This window comes from Herpailurus yagouaroundi, unplaced genomic scaffold (genome assembly GCF_014898765.1).
Source record: "Herpailurus yagouaroundi ecotype Mexico unplaced genomic scaffold, PumYag 184, whole genome shotgun sequence".
Lineage (NCBI taxonomy): Eukaryota > Metazoa > Chordata > Mammalia > Carnivora > Felidae > Herpailurus > Herpailurus yagouaroundi.
Window position 1 is genome coordinate 15,657,457 of NW_024412415.1, and position 22,640 is coordinate 15,680,096.

The window sequence follows — 22,640 nt, forward strand, 5'->3', positions numbered from 1 at the left end:
TGGTATAAACCTTTCTTCAATAAAGAAATAAGAAAAACATGTCTTATAAAATTCTTTCAACAAGTGCTCTAGGCAATGGAAAATAGTCACAAATGAGAGATTAAAAACTTAGTAAAAGTTGAATGGACTCCTGATGGATATTCAATGTGAGAAAAAGCAATGTGAGACAAATCCTTAAAAACATATTCATGATTAAATAAATCATAGAGACTCTTGTGCAACTACTACTATTTGTTTTCAATATAACTTTTTACCAATGTATATAAACATTCAAAAAAAGAACAAATCAGCTCAATGAATTTTCAGAATTTACTACATGGTACTCATGTCATCAACAGCCAGAAATCGAATATTCAGTACTCCAGGAGCTCTCCTTTCTAGTCTTTCATTTCCAAGGACAACTATTATATTAACTCTTAACAGTATAGATTAGTTTTGCCAAATGTTGAATTTTATCTCAGTAGACTCATACAGGATCTACTCTTTTGTGTCTGGCTTCTTTCCCTCTCAAACATGTTTGTATGATTTGTTCACACTGTTGCATATAATTGTAGTTTGTTCATTCTCATTGCGGGTAGTATTCACTACACGAATATTCCATAATTTATTTAAACTTTATATTATTGGTGGGAATTTGAACAGTTTGTTTTTATTATCATATAAACAGTGCTGTTATAAACATTTTGTACTTCTGGTGTGTAGAAACATGAAAATTTCTGTAAGGAATGTGCCTGGGAATAATAGATATGCCAGGTTGAAGGTCTGTATGTGTTCAGTTTTAGTGGATATTGGCAGCTATACAAGATAGTTGTACTAACTTAAATTCCCAACAGCATGTCAGCCTTTTATGTTAAGAAAATGTAGGTTTGATTTTCTTTTAAGTTTTTATTTTAATTCCAGTTAGTTAACATATAGCATAATATTAATTTCAGGTGTACAATAGAGAGATTTAACACTTCCATATGTTACCCAGTGTTCACCGCAACAAGTGCACTCCTTAATTCCCATTACCTATTTCACCCATCCCTCCATCCACCTCTCTCCTGGTAACTATCAGTTAGTTCTCATAGTTAAGAGTCTGTTTTTTGGTTTGCCCCTCTCCCTCTCTCTTTTTTCCCTTTTCTCATTTGTTTTGTTTCCTAAGTTCCACATAGGAGTGAAATAATATGGTATCTGTCTCTGACTGACTTCTTTTACTTAGCATTATATTCTCTAGCTCTATCCATATTGCTGGAAATGGCAAGATTTCTTTCTTTTTTATGGCTGAGTAGTATTCCACTGTATGTATTTACCACTTTTTCCTTATTTTTTTTTTAAATATATTGTCAAGTTAGCTAACATACAGTGTATACAGTGTGCTCTTGGCTTTGGGAGTATATTCTCATGACTCATCACTTACATACAACACCCAGTGCTCATCCCAACAAGTGCCCTCCTCAATGCCCATCACCCATTTTCCCCACCTTCCCCTGCCCCCTACCCATTAACCCTCAGTTTTTTCTCTGTATTTAAGAGTCTATTATGGTTTGTCTCCCTCCCTCTCTGTTTGAAACTATTTTTCCCCCTTCCCTTCCCCCATGGTCTTCTGTCAAGTTTCTCAAATCCCACATATGAGTGAAAACATATGATATCTTTCTCTGACTAACTTATTTCACTTAGTATAATACCCTCCAGTTCCATCCACGTTGTTGCAAATGGCAAGATTTAATTCTTTCTCATTGCCGAGTAGTTTTCCATTGTATACATAAACCACATCTTCTTTATCCATTCATCAGTTGATGGACATTTGGGCTCTTTCCATAGTTTGGCTACTATTGATAGCATTGCTGTAAACATTGGGGTACATGTGCCCCTATGAATCAACACTCCTGTATCCTTTGAATAAATTCCTAGTAGTGCGATTGCTGGGTCATAGGGTAGTTATATTTTTAATTTTTTTAAGGAACCTCCATATTGTTTTCCAGAGTGGCTCTACCCATTTGCATTATTCTACTTCTTCCTTATCCATTCATCCGTCAATGGATACTTGGGCTATTTCATAATTTGGCTATTGTATTTGCACGTATCCTTTTGAATTAGTATTTTTGTATTCTTTGGGCAAATACCTAGTTGGGCAGTTGCTGGATTATAGGATAGTTCTATTTGTAACTTTTTGAAGAATGTCCATTCTGTTTTCCACAGTGGCTGCACAGTTTTCATTCTCACCAACGGTGCAAAAGGGTTCCACTTTCTCCACATCTGCCAACACCTGTTGTTGATTTTAGTCATTCTGACAGGTGTGAAGTACCTTTGGAATTTATAAAGTTGTATTCAGCATAATACAAAAAAAAATGAAATGAAATCATTGGAAGAAATATATTTTTTTTTGCAGAGGATAAGATTTTGTATGTAGAAAACCCTAAAGTATGTACAGATAAGCTGTTTGAATTTTGCTAATTAGTGAATACAAATTAAAAAGCAAATTATAATACATTAGCAAAAATTGGAAAGTGAAATTTAAAGTATTTTTAGTAACACTCAGTAAACACCAAATGCCTAGGAAAAATAATACATATAAGATCTACATGCTGAAAACAGAAAATATACTGAGGTAAATTAACAAACTCCTAAACAAAAGGGAAATATGCCTTGTTCATGACTTGGATGATTCAAGAAAGTTAAGATGACAATGATCCTAAAACTTTATCTACAGAATCTTGCATGGTCATGGCAGGAGTAAAAGGATTCTTTCCATAATATTAATTTTTTTAGATAATACTGGGTGGAAGTCAAATCAATATGTTTGCCTCTATAAGAGAACTATCATTAAAGACTAGAACAAATCTAATTTTATATGTCTATAAAATTGATTCAGTGTTAGATTACTGGTAGCTAAAATACCTAAAAATTATGCACTGTAAACTTAAGAGTAAAAGATGTATCTAAACTATATCAGGTGAAGATTTATGTTAGACAAAAATAAGTTTTTTCTTTTGTGAACTCATATATTTTTATAGGAGAAAAGGGATTTTTAATTGAGTAAAGATATAACACCTATTAAAACTACTGTAAATACAAATAAAATCCTATAGAAACACACGTGTAGACTAGTCAAGGCAACCACACATGAACATATAGAATTTCATTTCCAACAAATAGAGAACATATATTTGTTATTAAGCCAGTAGGTACCATTTGTAATATTTTGCTATGTATTATTATGTAACAAGAACAGCTCAATAAATTCCAAACTCTATGATATAAGCTTTAGTATTTTACTTAAAGCAAAAAAGTAAACATTAATAACTAAGTATAAACACAAAAGACTTTGCCATTAAAAGGCACTATCTATGCAACATGCTGGATATGTTCTATATTTTTTTTAAGTTTATTTATTTACTTTGAGAGAGAGAGAGAGCATGCATGCTAGTGGGGGAGGGGAGAGAGAGAGGGAGGGAGAGAATACCAAGCAGGCTCCCTGCTGTCAGCACAGAACCCAATGTGGAACTCAAGCTCACAAACCCGTGAGATCATGATCTGAGCTGAAATCAAGAATCATAACCAACTGAGCCACCCAGGCACCCATATTCTGTATTTTGATTCACATGGTAATTCCATGTATATATATGTGTGTTCCATGGACTTACATTTCCAATTTGTATTCTCCCAACTATGATTCTTTCATTATTTCTTAGAAATTTTTCTTAGAATGTTAGGATTATAACTTTTATCTGCTCTGTTCCATTTTTAATTTTTTAATTATTTTTGTTTAGAATATTTCTTTTTTCTTTATATATATTATATACATATTATATATGCACATTATATATATATAATATATATATTATATATATATAAATTATATATATATATATATATATATATATATATATATATATAATTTATTGTCAAATTGGTTCCCATACAACACCCTGTGCTCATCCCAACAGGTGCCCTCAATGCCCATCACCCACTTTCCCCTCTTTCCCACCCCCACCAACCCTCAGTTTGTTCTCAGTATTTAAGAATCTCTTGTGGTTTGCCTCCTTCCCTCTCTGTAACTTATTTTCCCCCTCCCCTCCACCCTGGTCTTCTGTTAAGTTTCTCAGGATCCACATATGAGTGAAAACATATCGTATCTGTCTTTCTCTGCCTGACTTATTTGACTTAGCATAATACTCTCCAGTTCCATCCACGTTGCTACAAATGACCAGATTTAATTCTTTCTCATTGCCAAGTAGTATTCCATTGTATATATAAACCACATCTTCTTTATCCATTTGTCAGTTGATAGACATTTAGGCTCTTTCCATAATTTGGCTATTGTTGAAAGTGCTGCTATAAACATTGGGGCACAAGTGCCCCTATGCATCAGCACTCCTGTATCCCTTGGGTAAATTCCTAGCAGTGCTACTGCTGGGTCATAGGGTAGATCTATTTCCAATTTTTCAAGGAACCTCCACAGTGTTTTCCAGAGCAGCTGCACCAGTTTGCACTCCCACCAACAGTGCAAGAGGGTTCCCGTATCTCCACATCCTCTCCAGCATCTATATACTCCTGAATTGTTCATTTTAGTCACTCTTAACAATGTGAGGTAGTATCTCAGTGTGGTTTTGATTTGTATTTCCCAGATGAGGAGCAACGTTGAGCATCTTTTCATGTGCCTGTTGGCCATGTGGATGTCTTCTTTAGAAAAGTGTCTATTCATGTCTTCTGCCCATTTCTTCACTGGATTATTTGTTTTTCAGGTGTGGAGTTTGGTGAACTCTTTATAGATTTTGGATACTAGCCCTTTGTCCAATATGTCATTTGCTAATATCTTTTCCCATTCTGTCTGTTGCCTTTTAGTTTTGTTGATTGTTTCCTTTGCAGTGCAGAAGCTTTTTATCTTCATGAGGTCCCAGTAGTTCATTTTTGCTTTTAATTCCCTTGCCTTTGGAGATGTGTCGAGTAAGAAATTGCTGCGGTTGAAGTCAGAGAGGTTTTTTCCTGCTTTCTTATCTAGGGTTTTGATGGTTTCCTGTCTCACATTCAGGTCCTTTATCCATTTTGAGTTTGTTTTTGTGAATGGTGTAAGAAAGTGGTCTAGTTTCATCCTTCTGCATGTTGCTGTCCAGTTCTCCCAGCACCATTTGTTAAAGAGACTGTCTTTTTTCCATTGGATATTCTTTCCTGCTTTGTCAAAAATTAGTTGGCCATACTTTTGTGGGTCCAATTCTGGAGTCTCTATTCTATTCCATTGGTCTGTGTCTGTTTTTGTGCCAATACCATACTATCTTGATAATTACAGCTTTGTAGTAGAGGCTAAAGTCTGGGATTGTGATGCCTCCCGCTTTGGTTTTCTTCTTCAATATTACTTTGGCTATTCAGAGTCTTTTGTGGTTCCATACAAATTTTAGGATTGCTTGTTCTAGCTTCGAGAAGAATGCTGGTGCAATTTTGATTGGGATTGCATTGAATGTGTAGATTGCTTTGGGTAGTATTGACATTTTAACAATATTTATTCTTCCAATCCATGAGCACGGAATGTTTTTCCATTTCTTTGTGTCGTCTTCAATTTCCTTCATGAGCTTTCTATAGTTTTCAGCATACAGATCTTTTACATCTTTGGTTAGGTTTACCCCTAGGTGTTTTATGCTTCTTGGTGCAATTGTGAATGGGATCAGTTTCTTTATTTGTCTTTTTGTTGCTTCATTATTAGTGTATAAGAATGCAACTGATTTCTGTACATTGATTTTGTATCCTGCGACTTTGCTGAATTCATGTATCAGTTCTAGCAGACTTTTTGGTGGAGTCTGTGGAGTTTTGCATGTAGAGTATCATGTCATCTGTAAAAAGTGACAGCCTGACTTCATCTTCACCAATTTTGATGCCTTTGATTTCATCTGTTCCAGTTTTTAATTGCTGGGTAAAAATTTTCATCTGTTTTTGTCAACTTTTTTCTAGTTAATTTTAAAAATCTGTATTAGTTTGCTAGTGCTGCCATAACAAAAATGCTAAAGACCAGAGGACTTAAACAACAGAAATGTATCACAGTTCTGGAGGCTGGATGTCCACGATCAGGGTGCAAGCAGGTCTGATTTCTCATGAGGTCTCTTCTCTTGGCTTACAGATGGCTAACTTCTTGTTGTGTCCTCACATGGCCTTTTCTCTGTGAATCCACATCCCTGGTGTCTCCCTACTCAAAGGACACCAGTCTTGTTGGATTAGAGCTCACTGAAATTATCTCATTTAACCTAATTACCTCTTTAAAGGTCCTATACTGAAATACAACCACATTCTGAGGTGTACTGGGGGTTAGGACTTCAATGTATGAATTTTGGGGGGACACAATATAGTAGAATAGGTTAGCAAGAAAGTTGTTCTGTTCTTCATCACAATTTTTTCTTATAGAATGTTGGTATGAATGCTGTGTCCATTCCCTTTTAATTTCTTATATTAGAATTCATTGTATTTATCTCTATAATTGGGAGGCTCTGGTCTGTGTGTGTTGATTGAAGGGGAGGGTGGTTTCTAAGTGCTGCTTTCTAGTCTTTACCTCTCAAAGGCGCCCTCCTTAAAATATATAACATTTTCTTTTTTTTAATGTTTTATTTATTTTTGAGAGAGAGAGGGAGATACGGAATCTGAAACAGGCTCCAGGTTCCGAGCTGTCAACACAGAGCCCAACATGGGGCTCGAACTCTGACCAGCAAGATCATGACCTAATTCTGAAGACAGACATGGGGCTTGAACTCATGAAACATGAGATCATAACCTGAGCCAAAGTCAGACACTTAACTGACTGAGCCACCCAGGTACCCCAATAACATTTTCTTTCAGAAATGGTTTGGTTACTAAGAATTGGTGCAAAACAGTTTTAAAAAAAATCTGTCAAAATTTGTATCAAAAGATTTATAAGAACAATTTAAAAATAGTCAATAGCTTCTGGTAGTCCATAAGAGTGAAGCAGTATTATAAAAAAAATATTGAGGAGGTCACTCCCGGAACATGAAATTATACCTTAGTTTTACACTCAGTTGCCTAAATCTCTAGCAAAATGCTCTAGGATAGATTTTAATTTCCTTCAGCCTTTCAGTCCTATCACTCCCACTTACACATATACCATGATTCAAAAAGAAACCTTTTTCTTGATTAATCATTGATTATATTTCCGCAAGGAACTAAGTTAGCTCTAGAATTTACCCAATACTATTTGCCATAAAAATGTCTACAATGTTCCAAAGCAGCCTAAAATATTTACTTTCTAAATATAAAATATATATAGCTTTATTTCTATGGAAATTCAATTTTCTATAACAATCCCATTGACAATAAAATGATTTGGCTTCTAATGTTAATAACAGGTTTTGATATAGCAAAACTTTCAAAGAAAATAATCATTCTTTTTTAAAATATAGGCATTAATATGACATGTTTTGTAAAGCAAAGAACTACTAATTTTTTGACAAGATACTGTAATCTAAAAGTTTTAGGTATCAAAATAATGATCGATATGTAAATGATATACTCATACCTGACAGCCAAAGAAAAATATTATTTCCTAGATCTTCTTTAAATTCATCATTAAAAATATTACTGGATTCTGGAAATGCTTCCTGGAATGTTGCATAGATAGCTTGTGCCAAACAATCAGGATACACCTATCAAAAAGAGTCATATTAGAATAATTTCATATTTTATATAGCCTATCTCAGCTACCAAAGAAATGATTATTAAGTTGTGAAATATGTATGTCCCTTTTATCTTTTTTTAAAAAATTTAATTCTTTTAATTAAAAAAAATTTATTTATTTTGAGAGAGAGAGTGTGTACCCAGGGGGAAGGGCAGAAAGAGAGAATTCCAAGCAGGCTACACACTGTCAACACAGAGCATGACACAGGGCTTGAACCCATGAACCATGAGATCATGACCTGAGCTGAAATAAAAAGGCAGACTCTTAACTGACTGAGCCACCCAGGCACCCTATGTCCCTTTTTTCTTATAGCTTGCTTTTGGCCACTCCTCACTTCTTTGTACCTCTAACTGAGGGACATGAGCAAAGAAGAGTTGAAAATAGGGGCGCCTGGGTGGCGCAGTCGGTTAAGCGTCCGACTTCGGCCAGGTCACGATCTCGCGGTCCGTGAGTTCGAGCCCCGCGTCGGGATCTGGGCTGATGGCTCAGAGCCTGGAGCCTGTTTCCCATTCTGTGTCTCCCTCTCTCTCTGCCCCTCCCCCGTTCATGCTCTGTCTCTCTCTGTCCCAAAATAAATAAAAACGTTGAAAATAAAGTCAATTTGGCTATTTGTTAGCATTTTAGAAAATTTAATTTGGATAAAGGATGAAGTTAACAAGATAAGGTTTAATTATCATATTTTAAGATAAAGTTTGATGATTATTATTTCATTTAACCTTGGTATTGTTATCCTCTTTTAGAAAGTGACATGTGTAGATCATTATAATAAAAAGTATATTTACATATTTTAAATTTTATTTTATTTTATTTTTTTAATGTTTATTTTTTTTTTCAACGTTTATTTATTTTTGGGACAGAGAGAGACAGAGCATGAACGGGGGAGGGGCAGAGAGAGAGGGAGACACAGAATCGGAAACAGGCTCCAGGCTCTGAGCCATCAGCCCAGAGCCTGACGCGGGGCTCGAACTCCCGGACCGCGAGATCGTGACCTGGCTGAAGTCGGCCGCTTAACCGACTGCCCCACCCAGGCGCCCCTAATGTTTACTTATTTTTGAGAGAGACAGAGCATGAGTTGGGGAGGGGAAGAGAGAGAGAGGGAGACATAGAATCCAAAGCAAGCTCCAGGCTCTGAGCTGTCCGCACAGAACCCGATGGAGGGCTTGAACCCAAGAAGTGCGAGATTATGACCTGAGCTGGAGCCAGATGCTTAACCAACTGAGACACCCAGATGCCCCCATATACACGTATTTTAAATTTGTCATCTTCTCTCTCCCCCATAAACTTCCATATCAATAACAGAATCCTAACAAGATGTGGTTTTAGAACATAGATGTTAATAGGATGAACAAAGTGGTTACTGCTTCTCTGAGCAAGCACGCAATCTTACCACCCAGGTGCCCCTATTTATGTATTTTTTAATTAAAATATGATTTATATATAACCAGTGTAAGTTTAAGGTATACAGCATGTTGATTTGATACGCTTATAAACTGCAATATGATCACCACCATAATATTAGTTAATACCTACATCATGTCACATAATTACCATTTTGTGTGTGTGTGTGTGTGTGTGTGTGTGTGTGTGTGGCTAGAATAACAAACTTTTTTTAAATAACTGAAATCTGTTTAGGTGAGTTAATATGTTGTAATAACTATATATTGTTTACACAGTAAAACTATGATCAGATATCAACAAATATATGGTACTGTATTATTCTATTAGACTTAGAACCCCTAAACTACTAAATTTCTCTTAGGAAGTGACTAAACATAAAAGTTACTATAGTTTTATATTTAAAAATTAAAATATTTTAATTTATTATTCTTGTATTCAGCAGTCAAATAAGTATTTAAAATCACATTTAGCCCTTAATATTAAATGTAAACTTTTGGAATCTAAGTGTCCCTTGGAGGTCACTGTCTTAATCTCTGGAACATAGGAATGTTAATTTATTCAACAAAAGGGCTTTGCAGATTTCATGAAGCTAAAGATCTTAAGTGGGGAGATCATACTGGATTATCCAGTGTGCCTTAAGTGTAATCACAAGTGTCCTTATAAGAGGGAGGCTCTGGAAATTTTACTATAAAAGAGAAGAAGGCAACGTGATGGCAGAAACAGAAGTTAGAGTGATGCGACCAGAAGCCAAAGATTGCTGGCAGCCAGCAGAAGCTAGAAGAGACAAGGAATGGATTCTCCTCTGGGGCCTCTGAAAGAAATTGGCCTTGTTGATACCTCAATTTTAGCCCTATGAGATTCGGTTTGGACTTCTGGACTCTACAAGTCTCAGACAAGGAATTTCTGTTGTTTGAAAAGTCACTAAATTTTTGATAATTTGTTAGAGTAACAATAGGCAACTAACACAGTTACCTAATCCAGGAGTGCTGAAACTTTCTGGTAAATGATGATATTCTTTGAAGAATTCCATGATTTTTGTTTGGTGGTTGGGGGGAATGCTTTAATATATTGGTATGTTTAATTTTATTGAGTGAATCATGAACATTTTTTTTTACTATCAGAAATAATCACATGTTATATTTTGGTATAAGAAGTAATACTGACTATTAAAATTAAAAGGTTGAACAAGGTGAACTAAAAGTTTTATGTGAATATCTCATCTTCATGAGATTAAGGATCAAATGTCAAATTGTGTTGGGAAAATTTCTGAAGGTCTATCATTGTATAACCCTGGAAGAAAGAGAAGTAAAGCCACATTAAATATGTTTAGATTAAGCTAATTTGTACTGAATAGTGGAATATGAAGATGACTTTTTGATTCCTAAATATTAATAAATTTCTCTCTGTTAGGTAAAATAAATCAGATGAGCAAGCAGTAACAAAACCCTAACTTATCTGAGTGAGTTAAAAATAATGGAAATTGGTCAATAAGAGCTGAGGCTTTACTTCTACTTAAACAGCTCTGGAGGAGATAGATGTATAGGGAGGTGGCCTCAAGCATAGAAGCAGAAAGGGAGCATTAAAAGAAGATCAAATCCAGGTCAAGGGGTCAAATCACCAAGATGTACATCTTGTTTGTTCTCAAATGAGGCTTTGAATTTTGAATAAAAACTTCTAATTTCTCCTTGGAAAAAGCTACTGAAAATAGGGACCCAGAAAAAAATCAAGTCATGATTTGAGAAAGGTTATAAATATAGGATCTGTCAGAAGGCATATCAACCCCAGGGGAGAACATTTGGACCAAAATTGTAGGTCTAGACATTGGAGAATGGGGGATATGCAATGGTGCCACTACTATCTTTGTCCATATTAAATAGGCCAGTTATCCTTTTCTCAAAAGCATGGTGTTAAAGCAGGCTTGATTTCATCAAACCATGTTACGTAGGCTAGGCTCACTCACCACAAAAGATAGACTAAGTGGAAAATTATGGATAGGAGAAAGAGCTGTTTTTGTCATTTCTAGGCAATTTACCAAGAATCCTAACCATTAACTAACGTTTACATGCAAATAAGAACAAAATATTTTAGTATTAGGAGAGAAAAATCCTAGTCCATCTTTCAGAACACTATTGTTCCACAAAACAACAATTTATGAATCGCGGTTCTAATCAACCTCTTTCAGCTGTGGAAGTGAGAGACTAAATGTTTTGCCAAGATCATCCAGGTAATTAGTAGCAGATTCTGGACATGAAGCCAAGTCTCCCTATTCCCAGTGCGCTACTGGTTTCCTTTTATGACACTACGTGTATATGACTGTGAGTAAGTAAGATAGGTCAAGATTGAACATAAATATTTGGCAGTTTAAGTTTGTTTATACTTCCATTGTGAAAGACATTTTACTGTTTTTAAGTTTGCTTTACCCAGAAAAACAGTTATCAACTCAAAATATGAATGTATTTCTGATTTACAGATGTCAACACGAAAGTATTTGAATGTGGCTTCTGCTTTGAAATGCTAGATGTTTAAATTTAAAAATATCAGGCGTGCCTGGATGGCTCAGTCAGTTAAGAGTCTGACGTGGGCTCCAGGTCATGATCTCACAGTTCGTGAGTTCGAGCCCAGCATCAGGCTCTGTGCTGACAGAGCTTGGAGCCCGGAGCCTGTTTTGGATTCTCTGTCTCCCTCTCTCTCTGCCGGTCCCCAGCTCACGCTCTGTCTCTGTCTTTCTCTCAAAAATAAACATTTAAAAATTAAAAAAAAATAAATTTAAAAATATCTAATGAAATTCCTACACATTTTCATTTCACATTAAAAGAACACAAAGCCTTTTAATCAATCCTTTTCAATAGTTATTATAATGACAGAAAAGTAAAACAAAAACTTCATAACTATGTCCATTTTTGTTTACTTTAACGAGTGCTTAGCCCTTACACATAATATAAACTTCTCAAGTCCTCTTAAACAGATCAAAAGATATATTATAAGGGAAAAGAAAAATGATTAATTTTATAGATACACAGAAAAAAATAAAAAATATATATAGGATAAGTCAACAGTTTTCACATTATCAATATGCAAACAAAATACCTGTACCACACTAAGGAGATTCTGTAAGACTTTTAGGCGAGGGAATACAATATTCTGAGGGGGAAGCATAACTTTTCATATTTGACCATTACTTACTCTACTTCAGGCAATTTCCTTTCAAAGTAACAAAATAACTTCTAATAAATGTTTGAATAAAATAACTATTTTTTTATTTCATTTGCTCTAAAAATGCTTAGCATAACCAGTTAATTTCTATGTTTACCTGAAGGAATGTATCCTTTCGACTTGCAGGGATGCTCATGAAAAGCATCACATAACTTTCTGAAATTCTCTCAAACAAGGAATCTTGATTTTCTCTGTCAGGCTTAAAAAATAAAAAATGTATGGAATTAAAAGTAATAATACTATAATTAAAAATTGGATTTGTATGCATAATATCAATAATTTTATTTATTCTTAAGAGGCAGATCAGTTGCTATAGTGGAATAAGCATGGGTTTGGTATCATGCGAACCTGAATTTGAATACTGGCTCTGTTATTCATTAGCTGCCTTACCCTGGGCTAATTAGTCCTAGTTTCCTCATCTACCAAATGTATCTGACAATACATATCTTAAAATAGCATAGTAAAATAAAGACAAGGATCATGTTTTGTTTGACTTTGTTTTCCAAGGCCTCAGCACAGTGCCTGGCACACAGAGAGCACACAAACATTTGACAGGTTAATAAAGGTTCCTGCATTAAAGCTGGCATGCAGAGGCAATCAATGAGTTTTAAATTATCTTGTTCTATAACCACTTGAACTCTATTTTTATCAGTAACTCAGCATAAAATTAAAGCAGTTACTAGGATGCGACAGCCACAGCCAGAAGTAGTACAATTGGGACATGATACTAAACTAAAGACACAGTATGTTGTAAGAAGGAAGAAATGTATACACAAAATAATTTCAATATTATAGTGAAGTCCTGATAGGATTAGCTTGGGAAGATGAAGGAGCAGGGGGGCCCTGAACTCACCCCATCCACATTTACAACTAGATATCATCAGCATCCAAGTCAATAGACCAGAGAGCAATCCAAAGACTGGCAGAACAAACTCCACAACTAAATTTAGAGAAGAATCTGCATCTAAAAGGTTAGGAAAGTCAGAAAGGTGGAGGGAGGCTGCCTGTAGGAGGGAGGGAGCTGCATGTCTGGAGAGGGCAAAGAAATGGGCCTTTACACCAGAGAGCTCACATAGGGAAGACTAATCTCCATAGCATTTGACTAGAAAGTAGAGGGGCTGAATTCAGTGAATTTATAAAACCAGTGGTACTTGGAGCCTGGAGCTTTAAAAGTCATCTGACTCAGCACTGGGTGAGCCAGGAGGGCAAGCGATAGCTGGGTCGCCACCCTTAAAGAGACAGCAGTCTGTGTAGACAGGCAACATAAAAATGGTAGTTTATGCAAGTAGTTTATGGTGCTTACAAGAGACTCATTTTAGACCTAAAAACACCTTCAGATTGAAAGTGAAGGGACAGAGAAACATCATGCAAACGGATGTCAAAAGAAAGAGTACCCATAATTAAGTATGGGACAAACAGACTTTAAAACAAAGGCTATAACAAGAGACAAAGAAGGATACTGTATCATAATAAAGGGGACAATCCAACAATATAACAACTGTATATCTTTATGTACTCAACATAAGAGCACCCAAATGCATAAAAGAGTGAGTAACAAACATAAAGGAACTAATCAATAATACAATAGTAGTAGAGAAAACTTTACACCCCACTTAAATCAACAGACAGATCTCTAAACAGAAAATAATCAGGAACAAATAGCTTTGAATGACACTCTGGAACAGATGGACTTAACAGATATATTCAGATTGTCCCATCCTAAAACAGCAGAATTCACATTCTTTTCAAATGCACATGGAACATTCTCCATGTTAGATCACAAATTAGCCCACAAAACTGGCCGCAACAAATTCAAGACGACTAAAGTCATACTATACATCTTTTCTGACCACAACACTATGAAGCTAGAAGTCAACCACAAGACAAAAATCTAAAAAGTCCATAGATACATGGGGTTTAAATAATATGCTACTAAACAATGAATGGGTCAACCAGGAAATACGAGAATAAATTAAAAAGTACATCGAAGCAAATGAAAATGAAAATACAGTGGTCCAAAACCTTTGGGATGCAGAAAACGCGGTTCTAAGATGGAAGTTTATAGCAATACAGGCCTATATCAGGAAGCAAGAAAAACCTCAAACAACCAAACCTTACACCTACAGGAACTAGAAATCTGAAAGCAGCAGAAGGAAGGAAATAATAAAGATCAGAGCAGAAATAAATGATACAGAAACTAAAAAAACAACAGAACAGATCAATGAGCTGATTCTTTGAAAAAAATCAATAATTGATAACCTTTTAGCCAGACTTATCAAAAAGGAAAGAAAAAGGACTAAAATAAGTAAAATCATAAAAGAGAGAGGGGAAATATCAACCAAACACTACAGAAATACAAACAATTATCAGTGAATATTATGAAAAACTATATGCCAATAAATTGGACGACATAAAAGACATGGATAAATTCTTAGAAACATGTAAACTACCAAAACTTAAAAAGGAAGAAATACAAAATTTGAATAGATGGATAACCAGCAAAGACATTGGGTTAAAAAAAACAACAAAAAAACAAAAAACAGAACCTCCCAACAAATAAAAGTCCAGGACCAGATGGCTTCACAGGCAAATTCTACCAAACATTTAAAGAAGAGTTAATACCTATTCTCTTCAAACTATTCTAAAAAAAGAAAAGGAAGGAAACTTCCAAATTCATTCTATGAAGCCAGCATTATCCCAATACTAAAACCAGATAAAGACACCATTAAAAAAGAGAACTATAGGCCAATCTCTCTGATGAACACAGATGCAAAAATCCTCAATAAAATACTAGTAGGCTAAATTCAACAATACATTAAAAAATCATTTACTGGCATACCTGGGTTGTTCAGTCAGTTGAGCATCTGACTCTTGATTTTTGGGTCAGGTCATGATCTCATGGTTCATGGGTTTAAGCCCCACATTGGGCTCTGTGCTGATAGCATGGAGCCTGCTTGGGATTATCTCTCTCTCTCTGCCCCTCCCCTTGCTTGCATGCACCCTCTCTCAAAATAAATAAACATTTAAAAAAAAATCATACTTCATTCTGGGAATAAATCCCATTGGTCAAAGTGTATAATCCTTTAATATGCTGAACTGAGTTTGCTAGTGTTTTGTTGAGGATTTTTGCATCAATATTCATCAAAGAGAATTTTGGTCTATGGATTATTTTGTTTCTTATAATATCTTTGGCTTTGGTGTCAGCTTTATGTTATTCATTTATAAATTCCATTTTGGTCAGAAAACATACTCTGTATGACTTTATTATTTTAAATTTGTTAGGATGTTTTCCTAGCTCAGAAAGTCGTTGGTAAATGTCTAATGTGTACTTGAGAAAAATTTATATTATGTTGTGTCAGGAGAAACATTTAGTAAATGTCAATTAGATTGATCAATCTGGTTGACAGTGTTGCTCAACCTTCTATATAATTACTGATTTTTTTGTATATTTTACCAATTATTGAGAATGAGGTGTTAGAACATCTAAGTATATTTATGACTTTTCCTATTATTAATAATGATGAATCAACCAATTTACCATCATACAATTAACTCTCTTTTTTCCTGCTAACATTCTTTGCTTTGAAATTTACTCTACATTATAAATTTTAAAAAGTTGTAATGTTATACGTTATATGGGTTTCCTCTGTTGTTTTATGGGTGGGAATAATGTGCTTTCCAGATTTCTGAATCTTTGGGGGAGCCCAAGTCCCAAGGGCAATTTTTAAAAATATTAAGTATATTGCAATATCATTACTGAAGTTCTTCTAGTCAAACATCATCAGGGAAACTTTTGTTAATTAGCCTATACATTGGCCCCCAATTTTTGGAATACTGTGTTCTCTCAATTAATATAATAATAATAATAATAATAATAATAGATATATCCATTAAACACTATATACGTAGCTCCATGTAAACAAGTTTACATGTACTTTCTCATTTAACCCAAGAAACATACAAAGTATGTGATTTTTTTATTTTATGAAAGATTTAGAGAGGTAAATAACTATTCTAGGACACATTATTTACTAAGTGGATAAACTTGTTGTTGAAAGTCAGATCTCTTAATTCTATTGTGTTGAATCCCATATTATATTTATACAGTATTTCAAAGTTTACTAGGTGTCTTCTTATTCATGTCACTTTTAATACAACAACTTTAGGGGGAAAAAGCAGGGTATATGTGATTTTCTACCTGTTTTGTTTTTTAGAGATGAGATCAGTGAAGTTCAGAGAGGTTTTTTGACTAGCCTAAAGTTTCACAATAATTATTTGGGAAAACCAGATTTAAAATTCTACTAGACCAAGTTATCACTAAACATAGGCAATAAAGGAAATATGCTTTTATATTAATCTATAACAATTACTGAAATATGTTTTAAAGCTACCATGCTGAAGCATGCTACATTCTAGAATATGATTATGTATTTTGTCATATAAACTATTGGTAATTGAACAAGTGGTTTCTGGTTTTACCATATTCTAGGTATAAAATCAGTACTATTTATTCTTCATAAAGTGTACTCAAATATAGATAGAATTGATATGTTTTGCATACATCTAAAACGATAGTAAAGCTTAAAAGAGGAGCTTACCTAACAAAACAAATATTCAAGGAATAGCTCTATTCCCACTTTATATAGTTCACTAGCTTCAACATAATATGTATATATGTTATAATAAACCCTCTTAGAAATAAAGTCATAGATAACATACAATGAACAAAACAGATGAAAGAGGTATTGTTCTCATTAAATCATGGAAAGTTTGCTTCAATTTGATCTGGATCCCTAAACTGCCCCTTTCAGTTCCCTAGAACACTAGCAGAAGACTGATCCAACTAATTTACATATTCCTTCTCAAAACAAGTCAAATATAATGACACCAGAAATCTTATTAAGTTCTAATGTTTTAAAGTTATTACTAAATTATTACATTTTAATTTCAGAAAGCCACTAGTTTCTAGAGAATAGCTTGGTTAAAGATAAAAAAAAATCTAATTCCTTATTATTCCAAAACAATATAAATGCAGTGGGTCATTAATATTTTGGTGTCAAATCTGTGTTTGTTCAAAGCAATAAAATACTATTATTGCCTGACAAAACAATTACTAGAAACACTCTTAGATTATGTTTCCTTCAAAAACTTGTTATATATAATCTTAACAGATTAAAGCCGGAATGTAATGTTTCTCTGTTTCAAGGAAAAACATAAATTCAGCATCCAGATCTAGAGAAAGAAATTTAAGGTGATGAAATTCTCCTGATTTCACGAATTTCCCTAGATAATGCTATATCCAGAGCTCCTAACAATATCAGAAATACAGGACAGATAACTTTAATCTAGAATTACACTAATTATTCTAACATATAGCACTAACTGAATGGTTTGTATGTAAAACTGGTTAACACCCATTTCTTCATGGTACAAAATTCCTGTGACAATCCATAAGTAGCTTTGTGCAAGTAATTTGAGCTGGGGAAAGGTAGAGAGTGGAGTCTATTTGTAAACTTCTTTGATGTAATGGCACATCTTCTTAGTGCTTGGGCTGTGATCCCAGGGTTCCTCATTCTGCTACTCTCCCAGATCCAGAGGACATACAACAGTCATTGGTATTCACCACTTTTCCCAGCCTCCCATATTCTCTAACTGTAAGACTCATGTGCTTCTTATTTCCATTCTCTTACTGTTTCCCAGATATCTTTCCCAGATATCCAGATGTCTTTCTCTTCTTAAGCCCAATCAGAGTTTTTTACTTTTCTGAATCAAATAAAGACCCTGTATCCATCAGAGGTATGGACTATTTTCCAGATGAAAATTCCTGCAATGATTTACAGCGGGTTTTCTGTTTACCTGTTTGTCAGCACATTATAGCACTGAGTTAAGCTAAAACTGTATTATTCACTACACTGAATTCACCAATTTTTTTCTGATTAATGAAGATTCAGGATCTTTGAAATCCATATTAAAGTTTTAACTCCTCTGAAAGAACTCTAGATTTTTTTTTTAAGTTTATTTATTTATTGAGAGAGAACACACACACACACACACACACACACACACACACACACAGGCAAGCAGGGGAGGGACAGAGAGAGAGAGAGAGGGAGAGAGAGAATCCCATGCAGGCTCTTGGCTGCCAGTGTAGAGCCGGATGCAGGCCTCAAACTCAAAAACCATGAGATCATGACCTGAGCCGAAGTCAGATGCTTAACCAACTGAATCATCCAGGTGCTCCAGAAAGAACTCTAGATTTTAAACAGGATTTCTAACATGTGAAGAATACTAAAAACCCAATTTCTGTGAAAGGACCCAAAAAACACTTTTTTGTACCACTGCTATCTCTACTAAAAAATTCACTGTACTACAAATCAACTTAAAAAAAGAAGTTTAAAAAATAACATCATACCTTAAATTTATGCAGACACCACCACCAAAATGAATCATGTAAAAGAGCAATAGAAGCTTCTGAGAGAAAATGGGTCTTCCAGATTTTAAAAACTTTTTCCTGTGGAACAAAAGACACATGGAGATCAAATTAAAATACATTATAAAACATGTTAATGTAAATAGGCTATATATAGAGTATGTATTCAATGGTTATAGACTAGCACTGTTCAATAGAAATTTAGTTGAGCCATGTAGATAATATTAAATTTTCTAGTAGCCAATTTAAAAAAGTAAAAAGTGAAATTAATTTTGATGACATATTTTATTTAATAAAATATATTTAAAATATTATCATTTCAACATATAATTGTAAAAAATTCTTTTTTTAATGTTTATTTTTGAGAGAGAGAGAGAGTGTGTGTGTGTGAGTGTGTGAGTGTGTGAGGGGCAGAGAAAGAATCAGAAGCAGGTTCCAGGCTCTAATCTGTCAGCACAGAGCCCAATACAGGGCTCAAACTCATGAACTGTGAGATCATGACCTGAGCAGAAGTCGGACGCTTAAACGACTGAGCCACCCAGGTTCTCCTGTTGTAAAAAATTCTTAATGAAATATTTTACATTCTTTTGTGGGAGCAGGTGTTTGAAATACTGTATATATTTTATATTTATAGCACATCTCAATTTGAACAATTCATTTTTATCATAAATACTAGGTCAGTATTTAGACTTCATAAAATACAGAGTTGTGATTTTGCTCCAACCACAATTGAGAGCTTTCAATAACTGAATCACCTATTACTTTTAAAATTCATATACAAGTTAATTAAAAGAAATGAAATAAAAAATTCATCTCAGTCACACTAACCACATTTCATATGCTCAACAATCAGATTTGCATAGTAGTTATTGAAATGAGATTGTAGGCTAGACTAAGAACAGCAAAAATTCCACAATACATGATACAATTTCCTTTTTATACTAAAGACAGATACCAACAATATTGGAATTCTATCCCAACAAGCCCCATTGTAAGTCTAGACCCTATCTAAATAGAGTGTACTCTTTAGGCAATTGATAAAAATTGTCACAAAAAGTTAAATCTATTTATGTTGACCAGAAATCTTGCTTTAAATAGGCACATTCAATAGATGATTTTATCTTATTGATTTACTAAAAGTTTTAAAATGCCAGATTCATTACAGTTCAAGACTCACTTTAATGAAATCTATAGGTATGAATTACTGTTCCTCAAGTACAAGTCTACAAAAGGATATCATGCTTACTTTTATGCCAAAAAAGATTCCTTGTCATGATTCTGTGGGGGCACTTCTCTTTCATAGGACACTAATTATAGTATGGAGTCCATTCGTAACAGCTTCAATTTAGTACTTAGTACTTAACAGCTTAGATTTAGTACTTCTTAATTATAAGGAAATATGTAAAGTACATAAAGAAAAAAAAGTAGAAAATTGAAATACAGGGAAAAGCTGAATAGTTTTGTTTAAATTATTTGCAAATTTCAAGCAAAGATTCTTTTCAGTGTACAGTAAGTGCATGATTGCTTCTATTCTGTTTTGGCTATGTCTAGTATCACTAACTTCCTTTTTCAGTAAAATTTCAAATTCTTTAAAGTTTATCAATATTTAGTCAAAACAATCAAAAATTGGAAATTGCCCCAAAACCCCAAGCACAGCTGAAAAAGTTAAAAGGTTCTCTCTTCTCCTCTCACCACTCTGTGATACTTTTTTTTTTTTTGATTTAAGTAAATGTAAACATATCTTAAAACCTAGATTATCTAACTTGGAACTTTATTTTTTTCCTAACATTGAGTCTAGGTTAGACAAAATGACTTCTAATTTTCTTTTGAATTTCTATTCATGTATATCATTATGCCTGTGGCTCAGCTTTCTACTCTTATTCAGAATATAGGTCATTTTTCACTCACTTTAATTCAATAAAGTGTTTAGTAAGCATCACCTGTAACCATGGTTCTGTTCTGGGAGGTAGAGGGAATAATGTACACTTTCTCTCATCAAGGAACTAAATTAATGACTGTATGTAAAGGAACATGTTTGGATGGGGTTAGGTGAATTCGTTAATTCCATGGATTCCCATACTTCCATGCGTGTAACAGAAGCCCTATAACCTCCTCTTTGCAAGTTTCAGATCCATAAGTTCAATCCCTTGGTCTGTTATCATAAGTATTTCTATGAAATAATCTTCTCTGATTATTTTTATTTTCCTACACTTACTCTCTTTACTATAACCTCATAATTTATTTTAATGCTATTGCATTGTACATGCTATAGTAAACCAATTTAAATTCTTTTTTGAAATCAGCTAGGGATATTACCAAATAAAACACTGGGTATCTATGCCAAGATATACCCAGATGCTTGTCATACTCCATCCACCCTCTACCCATATCTACTTCCACTCTTCACTTTACTATTTCTTTCAAAAATGCAAGCATCCTCCAAATTAACCATATTAAAAATTCCTCATAGCTGCACTTTTATGTCTTGTTTATGTGATTATCTTCTGATTTGTGTTAGATGTACTGGATCCATATTTTTTTTAATTTTTTTTAACGTTTATTTATTTTTGAGACAGAGAGAGACAGAGCATGAACGGGGGAGGGGCAGAGAGAGAGGGAGACACAGAATCTGAAACAGGCTCCAGGCTCTGAGCAGTCAGCACAGAGCCCGACGCGGGGCTCGAACTCACGGACCGCGAGATCGTGACCTGAGCTGAAGTCGGACACTCAACCGACTGAGCCACCCAGGTGCCCCATGGATCCATATTTAAAATATAGTAGTACCATCTTAGAACATGGAATTTTAGAGTTAGAAAAAATATTACAGATTATCTAGAACATTCATAAACTGATTTGAATCACAAATTTTTTATAACAATAAAATATTTTTCCTGAGGAAAGTGTGGAAAATATAGTCAGAGAAAAGAAATAAATATGCTCATGATCCAGGCATAACTATAATTAGCACCTATAGTATTTCTCTACAAAAATGGGATCAGGTGATTGTATAAAGAGGTCACACTAAGCCTTCACTGTCACCAAAATCCCACAAAATGTAAAAGAGAATTGAAAAACATTTGTATTAGCATGGAAAATAAGAGAGAGTGTCATTACTGAATCTAGATATAGTTGTTAATAGAGGTGCTCTGTAGTTGCCTGAGGGTAAGCAGAAGATCCAAACCAGGTCAATCAGACTCTACTTCTTTTTTTTTTTAATTTTTTTTTCAACGTTTTTTATTTATTTTTGGGACAGAGAGAGACAGAGCATGAACGGGGGAGGGGCAGAGAGAGAGGGAGACACAGAATCGGAAACAGGCTCCAGGCTCCGAGCCACCAGCCCAGAGCCTGACGCGGGGCTTGAACTCACGGACCGCGAGATCGTGACCTGGCTGAAGTCGGCGCTTAACCGACTGCGCCACCCAGGCGCCCCCAGACTCTACTTCTTGTAACACTGCAACCATTAGGAGGGGCTTAATTGTTGATTATGTTCCTTCTGATGGACTATTGTAGGAGAGGAAACAAACAGGGATTTTGGGTTGAGAAACAAAGAGGCACAGGAAAGATGGAGGTGAAAGATGGGGAAGAGGGCCTACCAGGAGCCAACTTCATCTCAGAGAACTGTCTGAAAGGAATCTGCTTGGGGGTAAGGGAGCGTTGTTTAAGCCTTCAGGAAATGGAAACCTTGTTAGGTGACCACCTAATATTTAAGTGGGAAATCAGTATTAGTAACCACACAACTCTCATCCCACCTTTGGCAACCAATGGGCAATGATCTAGTTACCTTCCTATGTTTACAGTTTTTCAACTGGCCACCCTGTGGAGATACTACTCAAAAATTCCCCAGACACTTGGAGGCACAAAAGATGGGATTGTGGGGAAGGGCTCCCATAAGTTATTTTGGGGTCAAAATAAGCAGACTAAAATATCTTGAGCTGATAAAGCAGG

General features: G+C 34.8%; 1 protein-coding gene across 6 annotated transcripts in view; it reads right to left on the reverse strand.

Annotated features, from left to right (window-relative positions):
• FAM227B (family with sequence similarity 227 member B) overlaps window positions 1-22,640 on the reverse strand; it is a 213,057-nt gene that overhangs the window by 155,695 nt on the left and 34,722 nt on the right. For all 6 annotated transcript variants that reach the window (XM_040492648.1, XM_040492649.1, XM_040492647.1 and 3 more), the window contains 3 exons: window positions 18,678-18,776; window positions 12,363-12,464; window positions 7,496-7,622 (listed from right to left, as the gene is read on the reverse strand). In XM_040492648.1, coding sequence (XP_040348582.1) covers window positions 7,496-7,622; window positions 12,363-12,464; window positions 18,678-18,776 — 328 coding nt within the window. The remainder of the gene's footprint in view (window positions 1-7,495; window positions 7,623-12,362; window positions 12,465-18,677; window positions 18,777-22,640) is intronic.